This window comes from Psittacula echo (genome assembly GCF_963264785.1).
Source record: "Psittacula echo genome assembly, chromosome: 1".
Classification (NCBI taxonomy): domain Eukaryota; kingdom Metazoa; phylum Chordata; class Aves; order Psittaciformes; family Psittacidae; genus Psittacula; species Psittacula echo.
In genome coordinates this window covers 1,815,307-1,833,746 of record NC_137735.1, presented here as the reverse complement: position 1 = coordinate 1,833,746, position 18,440 = coordinate 1,815,307, and the positions used below count along the sequence as shown (strand labels likewise).

At 54.1% G+C, this 18,440-nt stretch overlaps 2 protein-coding genes across 2 annotated transcripts; one reads left to right on the top strand and one right to left on the bottom strand.

Annotated features, from left to right (window-relative positions):
* Positions 1-33: 33 nt before the first annotated feature.
* On the bottom strand, positions 34-13,139 carry CCT7 (chaperonin containing TCP1 subunit 7). The gene is made up of 12 exons (XM_080613209.1): positions 12,883-13,139; positions 10,667-10,820; positions 9,989-10,095; positions 9,514-9,639; positions 8,848-8,900; positions 7,500-7,671; positions 5,706-5,870; positions 4,444-4,632; positions 3,754-3,851; positions 3,072-3,204; positions 1,776-1,982; positions 34-646 (listed from the first exon to the last, which is right to left on the bottom strand). The coding sequence occupies exons 1-12, from the start codon at positions 12,886-12,888 to the stop codon at positions 422-424; spliced, it is 1,635 nt and encodes a 544-aa protein (XP_080469335.1). The 5' UTR covers positions 12,889-13,139; the 3' UTR covers positions 34-421.
* A 145-nt stretch (positions 13,140-13,284) lies between these two features.
* Positions 13,285-17,229, top strand: PRADC1 (protease associated domain containing 1; the record flags this gene model as incomplete). The annotated part of the gene is made up of 5 exons (XM_080636755.1): positions 13,285-13,378; positions 14,501-14,601; positions 15,213-15,322; positions 15,672-15,839; positions 16,691-17,229. The coding sequence occupies 5 exons, from the start codon at positions 13,285-13,287 to the stop codon at positions 16,809-16,811; spliced, it is 594 nt and encodes a 197-aa protein (XP_080492881.1). The 3' UTR covers positions 16,812-17,229.
* Positions 17,230-18,440: the final 1,211 nt, after the last annotated feature.

Sequence of the window (18,440 nt, the reverse complement as noted above, 5' to 3'; positions counted from 1 at the left end):
GCATGCAGCAGAGAACAGAGAGAGCTCCAAATGTGCCACTGAAACAAAGTCACCTCTTTATTCTGAGCCTGGATTCCAACCCTCCAGCAGGAAAACAGAAAGGAAATAAAAGGAGTATAAATACAAACCAGCCCCACAGCAGCTGCACAACCCACCCGGGCCCAAAGGGCTCCACTCAGCATGGCTTCCATGTGGAATGGCCTAAGGAGATCAGTGCTGTGCAGGAAATGTTGGGGCTGAGCATCTCCCAGGGGGGCTGTGGTACCCAGGCCAAGATCTGATTCTAATTCAACAAGGTCAGTGGTTGCCTGAAGCCCTCAAAGCGACCACGTGGTGCAGGGCCTCTTGATTCACCTCAAAATCCTAATTCCTTCTCACTTTGCACGTTGCAGGAGAGCTCCAGCCCCATGGGGAGCAGATCTCAGTGGTTGTGGGCTTTACCTCGACCCCTGCCCCGGGCACTGGGCGCAGCATCCACAGTGGAACGAGGGTTCTTGATGGTTTCATCCACGGAGATGATGAGACAGGCAGCCTCAGAGGCGGCCGTCAGCGCGTTGATGCGCACAATGGCCGGTTCCCACACGCAGGCCTCAAAGTTGTCAGCAATGTCCTCGTTGTTCACGTCCACACCATACCACGTGCCCCCCTGAGGGACAGAGCAGGGGACAGGGTGTTATTATTGGGTTGGTAAAGTTGCATGGGGCTTGGAGCAAGCTGCTCCAGTGGAAGGTGTTGCTGCCCGTGGCAGGGGTTGGGACTGGATGAGCTTTAAGGTCCTTTCCAACACAAACCAGTCTGGGACTTCAAGCCATGCACCTGGAAGCAAAGACAAGCAGCAAGAGGCAGAGACTGGACCCTGCTGTGTGAAGGAAGAATCATGGCATCAACCAGGTTGGAAAAGACCTTTAAGCTCATCAAATCCAACCCTTACCCCAGCACTGCCAAGGCCACCACTAACCCATGGCACTGAGGGCCTTGCCTACATGGTTTATGAACACTTCCAGGGACGGTGGCTCCAGCACTGCCCTGGGCAGCCTGTTCCAAGAATAATATATGAGAGAAACACGCACAGACCCTTTGTTGTCAGCAAAGCTTCATGAAACAGGTGCGCTCCATCTCAGGAAGAAGTTGTAGAAGCCTTCAGGACTGGTTTCCACACCACTGCTGTGCCACTCCCCCACCTACAGCCCCAGTTTTGCAGCCCAAGATAGAGCTGCTCCTTCCAGGGCATCCCTCTATCCCCACTGTCATCAGTGGGATGAAACGTGGTGGGAATGATCCCTCAAAGAAGCAGCAGCTACTATTGAGAAAAGCCAAGGAACAAACTGCTGCCTGAATTAGCAATGGTTTGCACACACATGGGTGCTACACAAAGTCCAAAATGAGGGGAGGCAACCAGGACCTTCCATCCCCAGCTCCTCTGGAGAACACATGGCCAACTCCTATATTCCACGGCAGGGCAGTTGGAACTGGATGATCTTAAGGTCCTTTCCAACCCACGGAACCTATGACTGACTTTAATGTTGAATCTAGAAGCTCCCCCTTGACAAATGATGCATCTTTAAGAAGCAACTCAAACTTGCCATCACCCAACAGTTATGATCAACGGGAAAACACATCAGTTCCTTCTACCCTTCTATAGGAACCTGCACCAAGTAATGTGAAAGAGGACACAAACCTCACATGGGCTGAATTCCATCAGATCCATCAGGGGAAAGAAGCCACACACACCCCACTGGTTCTCCCCAGCTGGAGGTTCAGAGGTGGGCACCTACCTGAGCGTGTTTGGCTCGGAGCTTGTTGAGGATGTTGGTGGCATCAAAGCCAGCATTGTCACAGAGCTGGCGGGGAATGATCTCCAGGGCTTTAGCGTAAGCACCTATGAGCAGCTGCTGCTTGCCTGGAATGGTCCTGGAATAGTCCCGGAGGTATTTGGAAAGCTCCATCTCTATGGCACCGCCACCAGCAACAACTGAGTCATTCTGGAAGCAAAGGGGAAACTCTTGCTCTTGTGTGCTGGGTTTGGGTGGAACGAGTTGGTAGAAGGGGCTCCAAGGGTGTCTTCTGTGAGAAGGTGCTGGAAGTTTCCCCCATGTCTGAAGCCAACTGGCTCCAAGGTGGACCCACCATCAGGCAAGGATGAGCCCATCAGTGATGGTGGCAGCACCTCTGGGATAAGGGATTTAAGAAGGGAAAAGAAACCTGCACAAGAGAAACTTCAGCCAGAGGGAAGAGTGAGAACATGTGAAAGGAGCAGCCCTGCAGACCCCGAGGTCAGTGCAGAGGGAGGAAGGAAGTGCTCCAGGCACCTCTGCTCTGTGGTGCAGACCATGCAGGCCCTGCAGCCTGTGGTGCAGACCATGGTGAGGCAGGATGTGCCCCCACAGCCTATGAAGGTCCATGGTGGAACACAAGCCACCTTCAGCGCATGGAGGGCCCCACAATGGACCAGGGGATGTCTGAAGGAGGCTGTGACCACAAAGCAGTCTGTGATTATGCAGAACCCAAAACACCCCCCAGTCAAGCAGCATCTGGCACACAGGACCAGCAACTCCACAAGCAGAGCAAACATTCATCACATGCCTCAGACTCCTCTCATGGTGCTCCCAGCCCATCTTTACAGCCAGGGGACAGTGACCCTTCAGACCGGTTACTCCGAGAGGGAACAAGTGGCTTTACCGGGCTCTGACACGCACACATCAATCCCGCTACTCAAACCTACTGCAGATCTATCTGACACAGCCAGGAGCTCATGCTCCCTTTAGGATGGGGACAGTCTCCAGAACACACCACACAGCAGGCACAAGTTACAGCTGCACTGAAGAGCAGGGGTGCCTGAAAAGCAGCTAGGAAGCTGCAGAGACAACACTGCTTTGGCCAAGGAACAGCACTTGAGCTCCTCAATCAGACACTGCCCATCTGTGCCCTCCATCAGCTGAGAGCTCCTGGTATCCCCACAAAGCCCTCAGCCAAATGCTGCTGTGTGATGTTTCTATGACTTAGAGCTGTGCCAGTTCACCTCAACAACCCCGATGTCACACCAGCAGGGAGGTATCTCCTCTGGTCCTTACCTTGATGGCTCTCCTGACTATCATGATGGCATCGTGCAGGGACCGTTCCGTCTCCTCCATGAACTGCTCTGCACCCCCCCGCAGGATTATAGTGCAGGTCTTTGCCTTGGGGCAACCTGTGAAGATGTTGTACCTGCAAGAGGACAGTGCAAGGAGGGTTACAAAGAGGGACGTGGAGCTGCTGGAGCGAGGCCAGAGGAGGCCATGGAGACGCTGCGAGGGCTGGAGCAGCTCTGCTCTGGAGCCAGGCTGAGAGAGCTGGGCTGGGGCAGCCTGGACAAGAGAAGGCTCCTGAAGGGGAGACCTTAGAGCAGCTCCAGTGCCTAAAGGGGCTGCAGGAAACCTGGAGAGGGGCTTGGCACAAGGGCCTGTAGGGACAGGCCAAGGGGAATGGCTTTAACCTGCCGAGGGGAGACTGAGCTGAGCTCTTAAGCAGAAGCTCTTCCCTGTGAGGGTGCTGAGGCGCTGGCCCAGGGTGCCCAGAGAAGCTGTGGCTGCCCCATCCCTGGCAGTGTTCAAGGCCAGGTTGGACACAGGGGCTTGGAGCAAGCTGCTCCAGTGGAAGGGGTCCCTGCCCGTGGCAGGGGTTGGAGCTGGATGAGCTTTAAGGTCCCCTCCAACCCAAACCAGGCTGGGATTCCATGCTTACACAGGAGTACATCCTCACAACTGGTGTATCTACCTCTCTCCTCCAATCTGGGTCTCCTCAAAGAGATCACACCGACCCAGGACATCATCTGACAGCGCATTGACACTTGTCTGAATGGAACCACCACAGGCCTGCAGGCAGAGGAAAGAAGCCCAACATTACCAGCACTGAGAAACAAGACACATGTGCCCAGCAGGCTCCACTCTTCAGACACAGCCCTTTACTCCTGTAACAACCACCCCACAAGGCCAGATTCAGAGAAAATCCCTTCTACTTCCCCTCCCACCTCCTGCATCCCTGCAGGCACCAAGAGCAGAAACAATCCTTGACAGCAAAATAAAACCATGCTGCTTTCAAGTGCTGACTCACAGGTTCTGGAGTCCAGCAGCTACAAGAAGCAAGCTAAAACCCACTCATGATGGAACAGGGAAGGACACAGGAAAATAAACCTCTGCTGGTAGAATGTACAGACCCTAACAAAGAACAACAGCAGAGAAACCAAAAGGCAGTGCAGATGCATCGAGGGTGTGACTGCTCCTTCCACCAAGGAACAGCTTTGTCAGTACACGGCGACTTCACATCATAACCACAGGGGCAAAAATGATGTGGTTTTAACTTTAAATCTTTCTGTGTTCAGCCACCAACTTCTGCCCTGTCTGGGAGTGACCAGTCTGGTCCTGCTAATACTAAATCAAGTCTTCATTGTGACAGAAGGGATCTCACCATCATTGTTCGCTTGAGGTCTTCTTCTGGGACACGGCCAGCACAGAACATGTCTCTGTCTGCAAAGTACTGAGTGGCCACATCTCCAATAGGAAGCTTGGACAGGACAACTTTGGCTCCTGACTTGTAGATTTTGTCTAGTTTGTCATACAAGATGTTCCACTCAGCATCCACAATGGCCTGGTAATCCTGGGAGGAGACAGGGAGAAGTGCTCATGTTACAGAGGGCTGCAAACACCATCCTGCAGTGAAACAAGGAGAGAGCTCTTCTCCAAGGAAGGCAGCAGTGGTGCTGCTCCATTCAGCCCCAGACAGCTGCTTCCTAAGACCTAGAGATGATTTTAGGGCACTTTGTTTATGCCAAAGAGCCACAACTCTTAAAATGCTTCCAGAAGCAGAATGGAGTTGACGAAGGGGATGGATGAGCTGGTATAGAGGCAGTGACAGCTCAAGAGAGAGCACAAGGAGGAGGAAGGGGTTATACTGATGTCTGAGAGATGCTCACAGAACTGTGCAGGGATGCTGGGGTGCAGAGACTTACAGCATCACAGAGGGAAAACACTGATCCCAAGAAACCTACTTTACTAGGGTGCTTGGGATTCACCAGCCTGTTGTGCTCTGCTTGCCAGTGAAATACAGCCACAAACAGCTGGATATCTCACCCAAGGACACAGCAACACCAGAACAACAGCCAAGTACAGGAAACACCATTACATCCATCACAGCAGAGAGGGGGCTTTAAGGAAACAATTATTAAGACCACAGTGGGGCCAAGCCCCCATAAACAAATCACCCAGAGGTCTTTAGTACCACAGATACACAGGAACCAAATGCATGCAGCTTCCCAAGAAGGTGTCAGAGAATGACCATGGCTCAAAAAGGGATTTTAAGGTGGATAAAACCTATTGTCCAATTGTTTGCTTAAATACGGAGAGGCTCTTCTGGGATTCACAGCACTGGAAAGGCACTATTAGGCATAAAGAGGTCAGGACAAAGCTGATGGCACATCATGGGATAGCTGAGGCAAAGTAAGTGAGCAGAAACATGCCCTTAAACCTGTCATTCAGAGTCTGCCATTCCCTTCTCCCACATGAGGCATCTGGAACTAGATGATCTTTAAGGTCTCTTCCAACTCAAAGCATTCTACAACCTCCCCATCTATTTTCAGGGAAGAAACGGATGTGCAGAAGGGAACGTCATTTCTCCCACTGGCTCCCAAGCAGGCAGCAGGCATGAGGATGCAGAAAAGGTTCAGCTCTTACCTCCACAGTGTTCACTCTGATTTCAGCATTGTCCTTCTCAGCTTTGAGCTCCAGCTCCACGTTCAACAAGGCAATTTTGGGACACTGATACTTCTTGGGCTGCATTTCAAAGCCAGCGTAGCAGAATGTCTTCTTGAAGGCCACTCCAGCCACCAGCTGAGAGTCCTTCAAGGCAGGGATCTGTGTTAGGCTCAGCCCCCCAAGGTTCTCTCCACAGCATTCCTAACTCCCACAGGAGACTCCCTGCTTTGAGTCCTCATTTCTGAAGTGTTCACCAAGTGCTGTCTCCCTTGAGTAACCCACTTTCAGGGAAAACAAGCGGTAAGTATCTTCTCCCTGTTCATAAAGCAGCTTCTACCACTCCCTTCCTACCCCCAAGACACCACAATTAAGATGCTACACACAAGCTGAAGATCAAGGGATGGAGCATCTGTTCTCTCTCTGATGTCTTTCCCATTTCTCCCTTTGAAGATGCGTACTTCGCATCCACAGCCACACACTGGAGGGTTTGTTTTCCCCTGCTTTGTTTTTCCATGCTCCATCACCACTTGCAGGATTGTTCTGCAGTAGGATTTGCCCTGCCCAACACTGCCCCCTGATGTGAACTGCTTCACTTCATGGCTGGGAGAGAAACCAGCATCTGAATCTTCTACTCCATAAGCATCTAACTACATGCTGCAGAGGTGGCTCTACCCAGGCACTGAAGCTCAGAGGATCCCTGCCCCTCCTAAGAGGAGCCCTATCTCTCCTAAGCCAGGACAAGCACAGCCCCTCTCTTCTGACAGGGCGAGATGCTCCAGGATCTCTCACAAACCAACCCTGAGAAGTAACCTGCTAAATGATCTGCCCCATCCTCATACAGGTCTGGGTCTCAAAGCAGAATCCAAAGGCCAAACAATCTGGAGTAAGGAGGGCTGCTTAAATCCGGAACAGGAGACACCACCTGCCCCAGGGGACCAAGTTCTGCAAGTCTCAGACACCAGCGGCTCAGACACCACACAAACAGATGCTGAGATGTTCCTAACTCACTACATCAGTTGTCTGGGGGTGATTATAATGCCTGTCCTCAATGAAAATGCTCCTGCAGAGTGTTTACAGATAATAACAGAGGAACAACTCGGAGACTGGAGGGCTTTATTCTTCAACACAAGGGTCCCAAGTGACCCAACCTACAGGACACACCAACTGTCCACAGCCCAGGAACAGACCCCTGCCATGTACCCAGACACAGCCCCATACACAACAAGTACTCCAGCACTGTGGTATGAACCCCAGAGCCCTCCTGCCCACCACTGGATCAGCTCCTTCACCAGGTTTCCTTTCCATGTTTCCCAAACCAGTGCTCATGTCCACAACCAGGACTCACTGGAAGCTCTTCCCTGGGAGGGGGCTGAGGCGCCGGCACAGGGTGCCCAGAGAAGCTGTGGCTGCCCCATCCCTGGCAGTGTTCAAGGCCAGGTTGGACACAGGGGCTTGGAGCAAGCTGCTCTACTGGAAGGTGTCCTTGCCTGTGGCAGGGGTTGGAACTGGATGAGCTTAAGGTCTTTTCCAACCCAGTAACATCTGTTGCAGAGGACAGAGGTCAGAGGGTGTTTGGCTCAACAGAACAGATTCTCTACCTGCACTGAAGAAATCAAGCCCTACTCACTAAGCTTTATCCTCACATCAACAGCTTTGCTTTGGCCTGGTAACTCCCAAACAGACATTATTAAGCCAGGTTGCATTCCTGCTACAGTTAGAGGAGCTTTGATCCCTGTCTCCCACCCCTTTAGGACCAGATCTAAGAGCACTTACTTCCAAAGCACCTCCTTGCACCTTCTTTATTCCAATCATTTTGAGTTGTAACAAGTCATCCAACATCATGACAGCATCTACAACCATCTTGGAGAAGATCTCCTTGCTTTGGGAGATGAGCTTAGAGCTCAGGGCTGTGGCTGCACACTTCTCCAGGAGGCTTCTCTGCTCACTGCAAGAAAGGAAGGAGAAAGGTCTTGTTGACTTGCTGGTTCTTTCTGCAGGGTCACAAACCAGCAGGTATGGCATAAATCCTCTCTAACAGAGGCAAAGATCAGCTCCATTCTATGTAAGTACGATTCTCCCTTGTAGAACCAAGCACTGGACTAGCACTGACCAGGTCAGCTGGCTTTTAGACACCACAGGCCTGAGCTAAACACGGCCCAGCATCCCCTCCCTTGTCCAAAGGCAGTGGTAAGTGTATGAAACCCTCTAAAGGTGGCACATTCTCTAAAGTATTGTGTTCAGGTTAGGTCCTGTTGTACAAAAATGATGTGGAGGCACTGGAGAAGGTCCAGAGAAGGGCCACAGAGATGATCCAAGGACTGGGAAGCATGCGGGGAAAGGCCGAGAGAGCTGGGACTGTTCAGCCTGGAGAAGAGAAGGCTCAGGGAGACCTTGTCACCATGTGCAAGTACTTAAAGGGTGGCTACAAAGATGGAGACTCCCTTTGTACAGGGAGTCCCATGGAAAGACATGGGGTTATGGGCACAAGTTACTGCTGGGGAGATTCCAACTGGATACAAGAGGCAAAATGCATCCCAAAGAGAACAATCTGTCCAGGGAACTGGTGATTCCCCAGCATTGGACACTGTTAAGATTGGTCTGCATAGGGTGCTGGGACATCCAGTCTAGGTATGCTGTGCCTGGAAAGGTTGGACCACATGATCCTGGAAGTCCCTTCCAACTCGGGAATCTGTGATTCCAGGAACTCAGGTAATGTATGCCATAACAGAATGGATGATACAAGGGACACCAGGGAAATAAGGATCCAACAGCTAAAAGTGATCTGATTCTCAGTAAATCAGCATTAACACTGTCCCAGACTGCAGCAAGAGCTGCAAGTTACCACCACTGCAACAAAGAAATGAGGCCACTTATTTTGGGCCCCAGCTTCCTCCATGTGCAGTGGAAGACACCGGCCTACATACACCACTGCAGCCCAGGTGAGAGCAGGGCATCTCCCTCAGAGGAGCAGGAAACTCCCAGACACTCCGGAATAACCCTGTGTGAGGCTATTTATCCTGACCTTGAGACCTCAGCCACAGCCCCAGTGGAACTCAAACACCCTCACAGCATCTGACTGAAGCTCAGCTCCACAACCAGGTCATCTCCAAGGGAAACTTACTCTTTATCTTCCTTCTTCACTGAAACAGCAATGTCTTTGATCTTGTTTACAGCCTGTCAAAACAAAAGGCAAAAGCTGGATTAATGATTCATGCTCGTAGCTGATCCCATCTCCAACTCCTCTCTTTGTGTTTTATGGTGTCTTTTATTCCTTACTTCAACATCACTGAAGTTTCAGGCATTTAAGCTATTCCAGCATAGTAAGAAATACACCAAAGGAAGTTTAAGAGGATAGGGAAGAGGCTCAGAGCTGCTCCACTGTCTTCAGCAGAGCTAGGGAACCAAAGGGCTATAGAGGGAGTTCACCTCCATAAAAGGCTCAGCTTGGTGGGGCTGATGGGCTTCATGAGACAGAAGGTTTACTAAAGAGTAGTAGAGACCAGGAGAATGAAAATCAGATTTTACCATGTATTCATTCTTCCTTGGGAAAAAGGAAAACACAAAGGAAGCAACAGTGCTCCAGAGGTAGTTACTGGTAGTAACAGCTCACTGACACCAGAAAAGGCAGCTGATGTTTGCATTAAGACATTGCAAGATCACTAATGTGCCTCCCCGCACCCATTCATGAATGAATTTTGCCTTGAAGTGTGTTGGTTTTGCTCTTTGGCCCAGAATTCCTGTCTGGAGGAGCCCCTAACAGCCCTGAGCAGGAGCAGCTCTGCCTCACCAGCTGCGTGGCTGTGCGGAAGGCACGGATGATGATCTGAGGATGGAGACCTTCCTCCGCATAGGGCTTCACTTGCTTCAGGAACTCAGCAGCCAGCAGAGTCACAGACGTGGTCCCATCGCCAACCTGCACGGAGAGGAAACGCTGTGTCACCCTCACACTGCAGAGCTGCTGTGACAGAGCTTCAAAACCATGCAAGAGGCTCAAGGGCAAATCAGATTTCACAGAATCACAGAATCCCAGCCCGGTTTGGGTTGGAAGAGGCCTTAAAGCTCATCCAGTTCCAACCCCCTGCCATGGGCAGGGACACAGATTTGAAAGTTATCACAGAAGAGAAGGTATGAGTAAAGAAACCAGAAAAAACACCAGCATTCCATGTGCAATTCCCAGCAGTTAAAAGCCCACAGAACCCCCTCCAGGCACAAGCCTGTTGCTGCAGGTTGTGCTCCTGAGCACAGGCAGGTTCTCCTCCCACCTCAGCATCCTGAGATTTAGCGATGTCCACCAAGGTCTTTGCAGCCGGATGGACAACATCGAGGAGCTTCAGGATGGTGGCCCCATCATTTGAGATGGTGGCTTTGCCTAGGGTTGATGTAGGAAAGGATGGCCATGATTAGAGTGCTGTGAGTAAAGTCTTTCCAGAGTGGGGGGAAGCCCCTTCCCTAACTCACACCTAAAATAGTAAAACTCAACCAAGCAATATCCACTGACCTCGCACTCAGCCATAAGTGATGAGTAACTCACTTAAAGAATAAATAGAAATGATCAGATACCTGAAGATGTGGTTCAGGACACACTGTTTCTCCTTTCTGCCACGGAGTTTCTCATATCTAGTCCCATTAACACTGGATCTACCCAATCTCACAACAAAACTCACAGCTGCCTTAACTCAGGCCAGTAGGGAGCAAACAAGTAGTTCCTCAGGTAAGCCTAATAATTGTCTTCTCTTCAACAGCAGAGGCCACAGTCAAGGTGTTAAACTGAGCACTGAGACAGAAACCGAACCTCTATCATAGAACTTAAGCTTAGCCTGGAGTGAGGCAGTTGAAGTCTGAAACCAGTAAACACTGGTTTTAATTGTTACAAAGATTTGAGTAAATATGGAGATGATTTCCAGTGACTTCTCTGTGGCTGTGGAAAGCCCAGTGCTTACCCCGGTCATCCACGATGAGCTTGTCCATGCCACGAGGTCCCAGCGTGGTGCGCACGGCCTCGGCGATAACCTGGCAGGCATTAATGTTACTGACAAGCTGCGGGATCCCCTGCGAAGTATCTGTGCCCTCCTTCAGCAGGATAACTGGGGTTGGCTGGAGAAAGAACACAAACCAGGGTCAATACTCCAATCCCAAGAGCCTGTGGATAAGCTAGAGCTAAGACCTTGCACAGCCCAGCAGGCTGACGTCATGAAACCAGACCAAACCCTACAGGCTCCTTAAATACTCCTCTACTTTCACACAATCCAAATGCTTTCCATCACTCACAGTGTTAACAGGAATTCATAGCATCACAGAGTGGTTTGTGTTGGATGGGTCCTTGAAGCTCCTCCAGCTCCAACCCCTGCCACAGGCAGGGACCCCTTCCACTGGAGCAGCTTGCTCCAAGCCCCTGTGTCCAACCTGGCCTTGAACACTGCCAGGGATGGGGCAGCCACAGCTTCTCTGGGCACCCTGGGCCAGCGCCTCAGCACCCTCACAGGGAAGAGCTTCTGCCTAAGAGCTCAGCTCAGTCTCCCCTCTGGCAGGTTCAAGCCATTCCCCTTGGCCTGGCCCTACAGGCCCTTGTCCCAAGCCCCTCTCCAGCTTTCCTGCAGCCCCTTTAGGCACTGGAGCTGCTCTCAGGTCTCCCCTTCAGGAGCCTTCTCTTGTCCAGGCTGCCCCAGCCCAGCTCTCTCAGCCTGGCTCCAGAGCAGAGCTGCTCCAGCCCTCGCAGCATCTCCATGGCCTCCTCTGGCCTCGCTCCAGCAGCTCCACGTCCCTCTTGTGCTGCTGCCCCAGAGCTGGATCAGGGCTGCAGGGGGGGTCTCCGCAGAGCACAGCAGAGGGGCAGGATCCCCTCCCTGAGCTGCTGCTCACGCTCTGGGGGTGCACCCAGCACACGGGGGTGTTCTGGGCTCAAGCGCTCACTGAAGCTGGATCATGGGGAGCTTCTCCCCAAGTCCTTCTCTTCAGGGCTGCTCTCAACCCACCCAGCTGCCTCCCTCTGGGACCATACCACAACTGTCACTAAAATAAGCAGGCTTCCCCAACACAGCAGGAACTGCAAAGTTCGACTGTGAAGCTGACTGGATGAGACAGTACACACAGTAACTACTGAGCAGGGATCTGCACAACTGCTGCAAATAAATCTGTGATTTATTATTCTTATTATAGCACCAGCAAGATGCTAAGCAGAACAGGCACAGCAGCCTTTCGCCCCTCACCCTGGCCCAGGGTGCCCAGAGAAGCTGTGGCTGCCCCATCCCTGGCAGTGTTCAAGGCCAGGTTGGACACAGGGGCTTGGAGCAAGCTGCTCCAGTGGAAGGGGTCCCTGCCTGTGGCAGGGGTTGGAGCTGGAGGAGCTTTAAGGTCCCTTCCAACCCAAACCACTCTGTGAGCCCATGAGTGCTGACACCGGCCTGACAGGGCGCTGTGCTGGAGACAGCTCCGAGGACACGAAGGGCGGCAGCAGACCAGGGTTTCTCAGTGCTCAGCACCAGCCCTTTACAGAGCTCAAACCAAACATGCCTCAGAGGCAGTGCTCGAACAAAGCCCAGTCACAGCCGAGGTTTGTGAGACGCCCAGTTCCCAACTGCCACCGGCGGGCACAGAATCGCACTACGGCTGCTGCACTGACGAGCATGAGGCTGAGGGGCTGGTGTGCGAGTACAAGAGGGGTGTAAGGCTCACGGTCAGGATTCCCAAAAGCTGGAATTATGTTTGTGGAACTGACCGGAAGGAGTTGCTCCTCACCCACCAAAGCGGGGATCTGAAAGGAACAGAATCCCTTTATCCCTGGTAAGACGCAGGAATACACGGGCTGCAGCCTGCCTGCTCCTGAGCAACGCCAACGGGGCTCAGAGCTGGGGGCTCCGCAGCCGGAGGATGCAGCCACAGCCCCGGAGCTCCGCGCCCCTGCCTGCACGACCCCGGCTCTAGCACGCAGCGTTCTCACCCAGCCCGTCCCAGGCCCCGACGTGCCCCTTACCCGCCGCGGGTCGCGGCAGGCCCTGCGCCAGGCCGGCTTCCTCCATCCCCACCCCGCCCGCCCATCCTGCCCCGGCCCCACCACCACCCCGCCAAACACGATCCCCGGAGGGTGGCGGAGGCCGCGGGGGAGGCCATCGGGCACCGGAGCGCAGCGGCGGAGTGGATGGCGGCGGATGACACTCACCATCATCGTGGCGGCGCTCCTCAGTGCAAGCCCCCAGTCTCGGACAGCCTCCACCCCACAATGCACCGCGCCCGCCCAGAAGCTTCCCCGGGCCGGGCGGGGAAGCGCGCGTTGCTAGGCGACCGCTTCCGGCTGTGCTCTATGGTATGGGCGGCAGAGCGCCCCCCGGCGAGGCGCCGCTCGTTCCCCAGTAACCATAGAGAGCAGGGATGTGGAGCCGGGCCGGGAGGGAGGCTCACAATTTAGCAGGGGGGAATCGAGCACACAGTGCTGGTGGATGGAGCTTTATTTGGCAGCGGACACCGCGCTGACAGCGACCGAGGGCGCAGGCGTCCGCCGGGTCCCTCAGGAGATTGACAGCTACATCAGCCAATGAGAAGGCGCCGGGCGGGTGCTCCACCAATGGGCGCGGCGCGGGGGCGGGCGCTGCCGGCGGCAGCCATGCTGCGCCGCTCGCTGTGGCTCTACCTCTGCCTCTGCTGCTGCCCGGGCTGTGGTGAGTGCGAGCGGTCCCTGCGCCCCCCGACCGCCCTGGCACCCCCCGACCGGTCCCGGTACCCCCCGGCTGCCATTGCCCCCCCCCTGCGGCTCCTTTCCCCTCGGTGCACCCCGGCCCCATTGCACGCCGCTACCCAGCACCTCGTTCTGGGTGCGTTTCCTCATCCTGCACTCCAATTTGCGTGCGTTTTGCCTGCGAGCACCACGATCCAGATGCATGTCCCCTCGCTGTTCCCTTGTCCCATTGTATTTCCCCTCCGTGCACCATGATCCGGGTGCATTTCCCCATCCTGCACCCCAATTCAGGTGCAGTTCTTCTCTGTGCACCCCGCTCCGGATGCATTTCCCATCACTCACCGTAATTCCATTGCATTTCCCCATCCTACACCCCAGTGCGGGTGCATTTCCCATCATTGCCTCCCACTCCATCGCGTTTCCCCTTCCCACACACCAGTCCGGGTGCCTTTCTTCTCCCTGCACCCCAACCCCATTCCATTTCCCCATCCACCACCCCAATCCAGCTGCATTTATCCTTGATGCATCCTGGCTCCATTGTATTTCCCCTCCTTCATCCAATCCGGATGCATTTCCCCTGAGTGCATCCCAATCCAGGTGCGTTTCCTCGCCCTTCACCCCAATGTGGGTGTATTTTGCCTCCAAGCATCACGATCCAGATGCATGTCCCCTCACTGCACCCTTACCCATTGTATTTTCCCTCCGTGGACCATGATCCTGGTACATTTCCCATCACTGCATCCCAGCGCCATTGCGTTTCCCCATCCCACACCCCAGTCTGGTTGCATTACCTCTGGTGCACTCTGTCTCCAGTGCATTTCCCCATCCTGCATCCCAATCTGTGTGCATTTCCCCTCACTGCGCCCTGACCTAATTGCACTTCCCCATCCTGTATCCCAATCTGGGTGCATTTTGCTTTCTTGCACTACAGTCCCAGTGCATAACACTCACTGCACCCTGACCCCATTGTATTTCCCCTCCATGCACCTTGGTCCATGTGCGTTTCCCCCTCCTGCACCCCAATCCAGGTACATTTGCTCCTATTTCCTTTCAGGAATTTCCCCTTCTGTTCTCTCTCCTCTCACCTCTCTCTGTGCCCACCCAGGTTTACGCCTCCATGAGTATCTCTATTTCCAAGTGCTGAGCCCTGGTGACATCCGCTACATCTTCACTGCAACTCCAGCCAAGGACTTTGGTGGCGTGTTTGTAAGTATTAAGAATCCCAGAATCCCAGCCTGGTTTGTGTTGGAAGGGACCTTAAAGCTCCTCCAGCTCCAACCCCTGCCACGGGCAGGGACCCCTTCCACTGGAGCAGCTTGCTCCAAGCCCCTGTGTCCAACCTGGCCTTGAACACTGCCAGGGATGGGGCAGCCACAGCTTCTCTGGGCACCCTGGGCCAGCGCCTCAGCACCCTCACAGGGAAGAGCTTCTGCCTAAGAGCTCATCTCAGTCTCCCCTCGGGCAGGTTCAAGCCATTCCCCTTGGCCTGGCCCTACAGGCCCTTGTCCCAAGCCCCTCTCCAGCTTTCCTGCAGCCCCTTTAGGCACTGGAGCTGCTCTCAGGTCTCCCCTTCAGGAGCCTTCTCTTGTCCAGGCTGCCCCAGCCCAGCTCTCTCAGCCTGGCTCCAGAGCAGAGCTGCTCCAGCCCTCACAGCATCTCCGTGACCTCCTCTGGCCTTGCTCCAGCAGCTCCATGTCCCTCTTATGTTGGGATATGTCCCCCTGGAATCAGACCCCACCCAGGGATGAGCAGGCTGTGGGACAGCAGGAAGCAGCCCTGATCCCTCCTCACTCACCTTTCCTGTCTCCCTCTTGGAGAACACAAGGTACGACCAGATCCATCTGGTCCCAGCGGATCCCCCCGAAGCCTGTGGAGAGCTGAATAATGGTGTCTTCATCCAGGACCAGATCGCTTTGGTGGAGAGGGGGTATGTTTGGTGTCATGGGTGCTGTTTGGGTGGGGGACACTGGGGCAGGAGGGGGGCTGCCCAGGGTGCAGAGGGTGACAGCTCCACATCCACATTTTGCCATCGCCTCCATCTTCAAAACAGCCTGTGGTAAGGTGGAAAAAGACCAATTGGATTGGATTGGATTGGATTCTAGGAAGAATATGGTAGAGTTTGGGTGGTCTGTGCCTAAAATACAGCCTCAAAGCGGAGCAGGGTTTGCAGAAGGCACAGGGCCGGGGGGGATAATCCCTCCTTTGGGAATTTCCAGGCAAGTTCTGGCTCTTGGAGCTGCGTGTGGCCACCAGAGGTGTGTGCTTGTGTGCCCCAGGGGTTGTTCCTTCCTGTCGAAGACACGGGTGATCCAGGAGCATGGCGGGCGGGCGGTCATCATCGCGGATAACGCCTATGAGAATGACAGCTTCTACATCGAGATGATCCAGGACAGCACCAGGCGCACGGCCGACATCCCAGCGCTCTTCCTGCTGGGCAGGGATGGGTACGTGCCTTGGCTGAGTGGTATCCCACCTTCCTAAGTGGGGAATAGCTCATGGGAACGGCCTTGTCCCCATAGAACAGGGAGATGCTGGTGATCAGGGTGCCCCATCTGGGTTTTGAGACCAGGGTTTTAATGGATTCCATCAGTTGGGATCATTCAGCCTTTAGAAGAGAAGGCTCCAGGGAGACCTCAGAGCAGCCCCCAGTACCTGTAGGGGCAAACAGCTCAGGAACATCTGTCACCTCTTCATAGTAGAATCCTGGAATCCCACGTTGGAAGGGACCTCAAGGATCATCTGGTCCAACCGTTCCAGGCAAAGCATGACCTAGACTGGATGTCCCAGCACCCTGTGCAGCCCAGTCTTAACAGTATCCAACACTGAGGAATCCACCACTTCCCTGCAGAGATTATTCCAGTGGTTGGCTGATTTCATTGGGAAAAAGTTTCCTCTTGCGTCCAGTTGGAATCTCGCCAGCAGTAACTTGTGCCCATCACCCCTTGTCTTTCCCATGCAACTCCTTGTCCAAAGGGAGTCTCCATGCTCTTTGCAGCCATCCTTTAAACACTGGACCATGGTGATAAGGTCTCCCTGAGCCTTCTCTCCAGGCTGAACAGTCCCAGCTCTCTCAGTCTTTCCTCACGCACTTCCCAGTCCTTGGATCATCTTTGTGGCCCTTCTGTGGACCCTCTCCAGCCCATCCACAGCTTTTTGTACAATGGTGACAAAAACTGAACCCAGTATTGCAGGTGTGGCTTGACCAGTGCTGAGCAGAGTGGGACAATGGCATCTTTATCCCTGTGGTGATGTCCCTGTTGATGTGACCCTGTTGGTATCCTCTTTACCCTCCCAGGTACATGATCCGACGCTCTCTGGAGCAACATGGACTTCCCTGGGCCGTCATCTCCATTCCTGTCAATGTCACCAGCATCCCCACATACGAGATGATGCAGCCCCCTTGGACCTTCTGGTAGCTGCAGAGGCTGTGGCAGATCGAGGACTTCTTGATGGATCTCAGGCGCGTGTCCCAGTGATGGGGTTTGAGTAAAGGCTCCCAAAGTGCTCCAGAGATCCCAGCATGCTCCAGAGATTCTCCCAGTGGATTCAGCAGCGGGGAGATGGTTCTGCTGCAAAGGGCAAGCACCAGCACCCGCGGTGGGGGCTCTGAACACAGCACTGAGCACCCTTTGTAGTGACTTTGGGGTGGGAGGAGATGGCCCAGAGCAGGGCAGCACCTCCCTGAGACTCGTTTTAACGTTCCCTAAGATACCACCAGTGTTTTGTGCTGCTGATTGAGAGTGGACGTGGTCTGGCAGGGATGAGAGAGTGAGATGGGTTTGGTGTGTTGTAGCAGATGCCCTCATCTGTGTGTTTTGTGTCAGCTGATGAAATCTGAACAAGTTTTAAAGGGAAGTCTCTCTTCTTTTTCAGGAGGTTGGGAATTAAGGGATAAATCTCATCCTGTCATGTTTTTCCCTAGGAAACTTCCTCCTGCAGCCAGGGTAGGGCTTATGTTAGAGCATGGATCGGTCACACACCAGGGCAGGAACAGCCTCATGGGACAGCATCCCTCTGAAATCCATTCCCAGGGATGGGCTGATCCAGAGCCCGAAATTCCGACATTCCCAAACCTCCATGTCCCCACTGGGACCAGCCCCTCATCTCCACCCTCACCCCCCTCCAGTTTAACCAGTACAACCACCACAGCCCCACCTCTCACCAGTCTCGGTTTATTACGAACACCACAGGGGACGTGGCCCCGGGACGGGTGGGGATGAGCAGTGGGTGCAGGGCTGGTGGGGATGGCAGTGTCAGAGGTGCCCATGTCAAGAGGTGTCACCTTCAGTCCCACAACCCAGCTGCCACAGGTTTGGAGGAAACAGCAGCAGGAAAACGGCTCCCTAAATCCAAGAGGGGAGGGAAATATTCCAGGCATGTCCCCAACCTGCTGCACATCCATCGCTTGGAGCCGTCCTCTCCCTCCAGCGTGGTCCAGAGATGGGGACAAGGCAGAGAGCAGTGTGGCCTCACAGGTGGCATGGGATGGATGACAACACTCTGCTGCCAGCGACATCTCAGTGTGGGGAAGCCACACAGCCCCATGCCATGTGTTCTGGTCTCAGGCATCTGAGCCACCACCTACAGTGTCTCTGTCCCACCTGCAACATCTTTTGCTCCAAGCGGGGGCATGGAATGGAGGATATATAAGACCCCAGCTCCATAGTGTGTAGATAGTGCTACTATAGACATTAAATAGTACCCCTTGTGCACAACACATGTACATACACACACACGTATTCCCCTCGTCCCTGTGGGGAAGGGAAGGATGTGCCCCTCCGCACCGCAGCTGCACAGACACAGTGGAGCAGTCTCAGGTTGACCATCATGATTTCCCAGGGGCTGGCTGGACCCTGCTCTGCTCCAGCCTTCCCAGCCAGCCCCTCTGGGGACCAGGATGCTCCCAGCCTGTCCTCACAGGGAGAATGGGGACAGCCTGACACACACATACACACACAAGGACCGGCGGGAGCAGGGCCAGCCTCCGGCTCCACTGCTGCCCCACTCCACCAGAGCTCCTGACCCCACAGCACAACCCTGTTCCT

Excerpts from the sequence above, each read along its gene's own strand:
- CCT7 (XM_080613209.1), bottom strand. Across the intron at positions 4,633-5,705 it reads TCAGAGTGAACACTGTGGAG|GATTACCAGGCCATTGTGGA; the intron begins GTAAGAGCTGAA and ends GTCTCCTCCCAG. Across the intron at positions 647-1,775 it reads TCCGAGCCAAACACGCTCAG|GGGGGCACGTGGTATGGTGT; the intron begins GTAGGTGCCCAC and ends TCTGTCCCTCAG.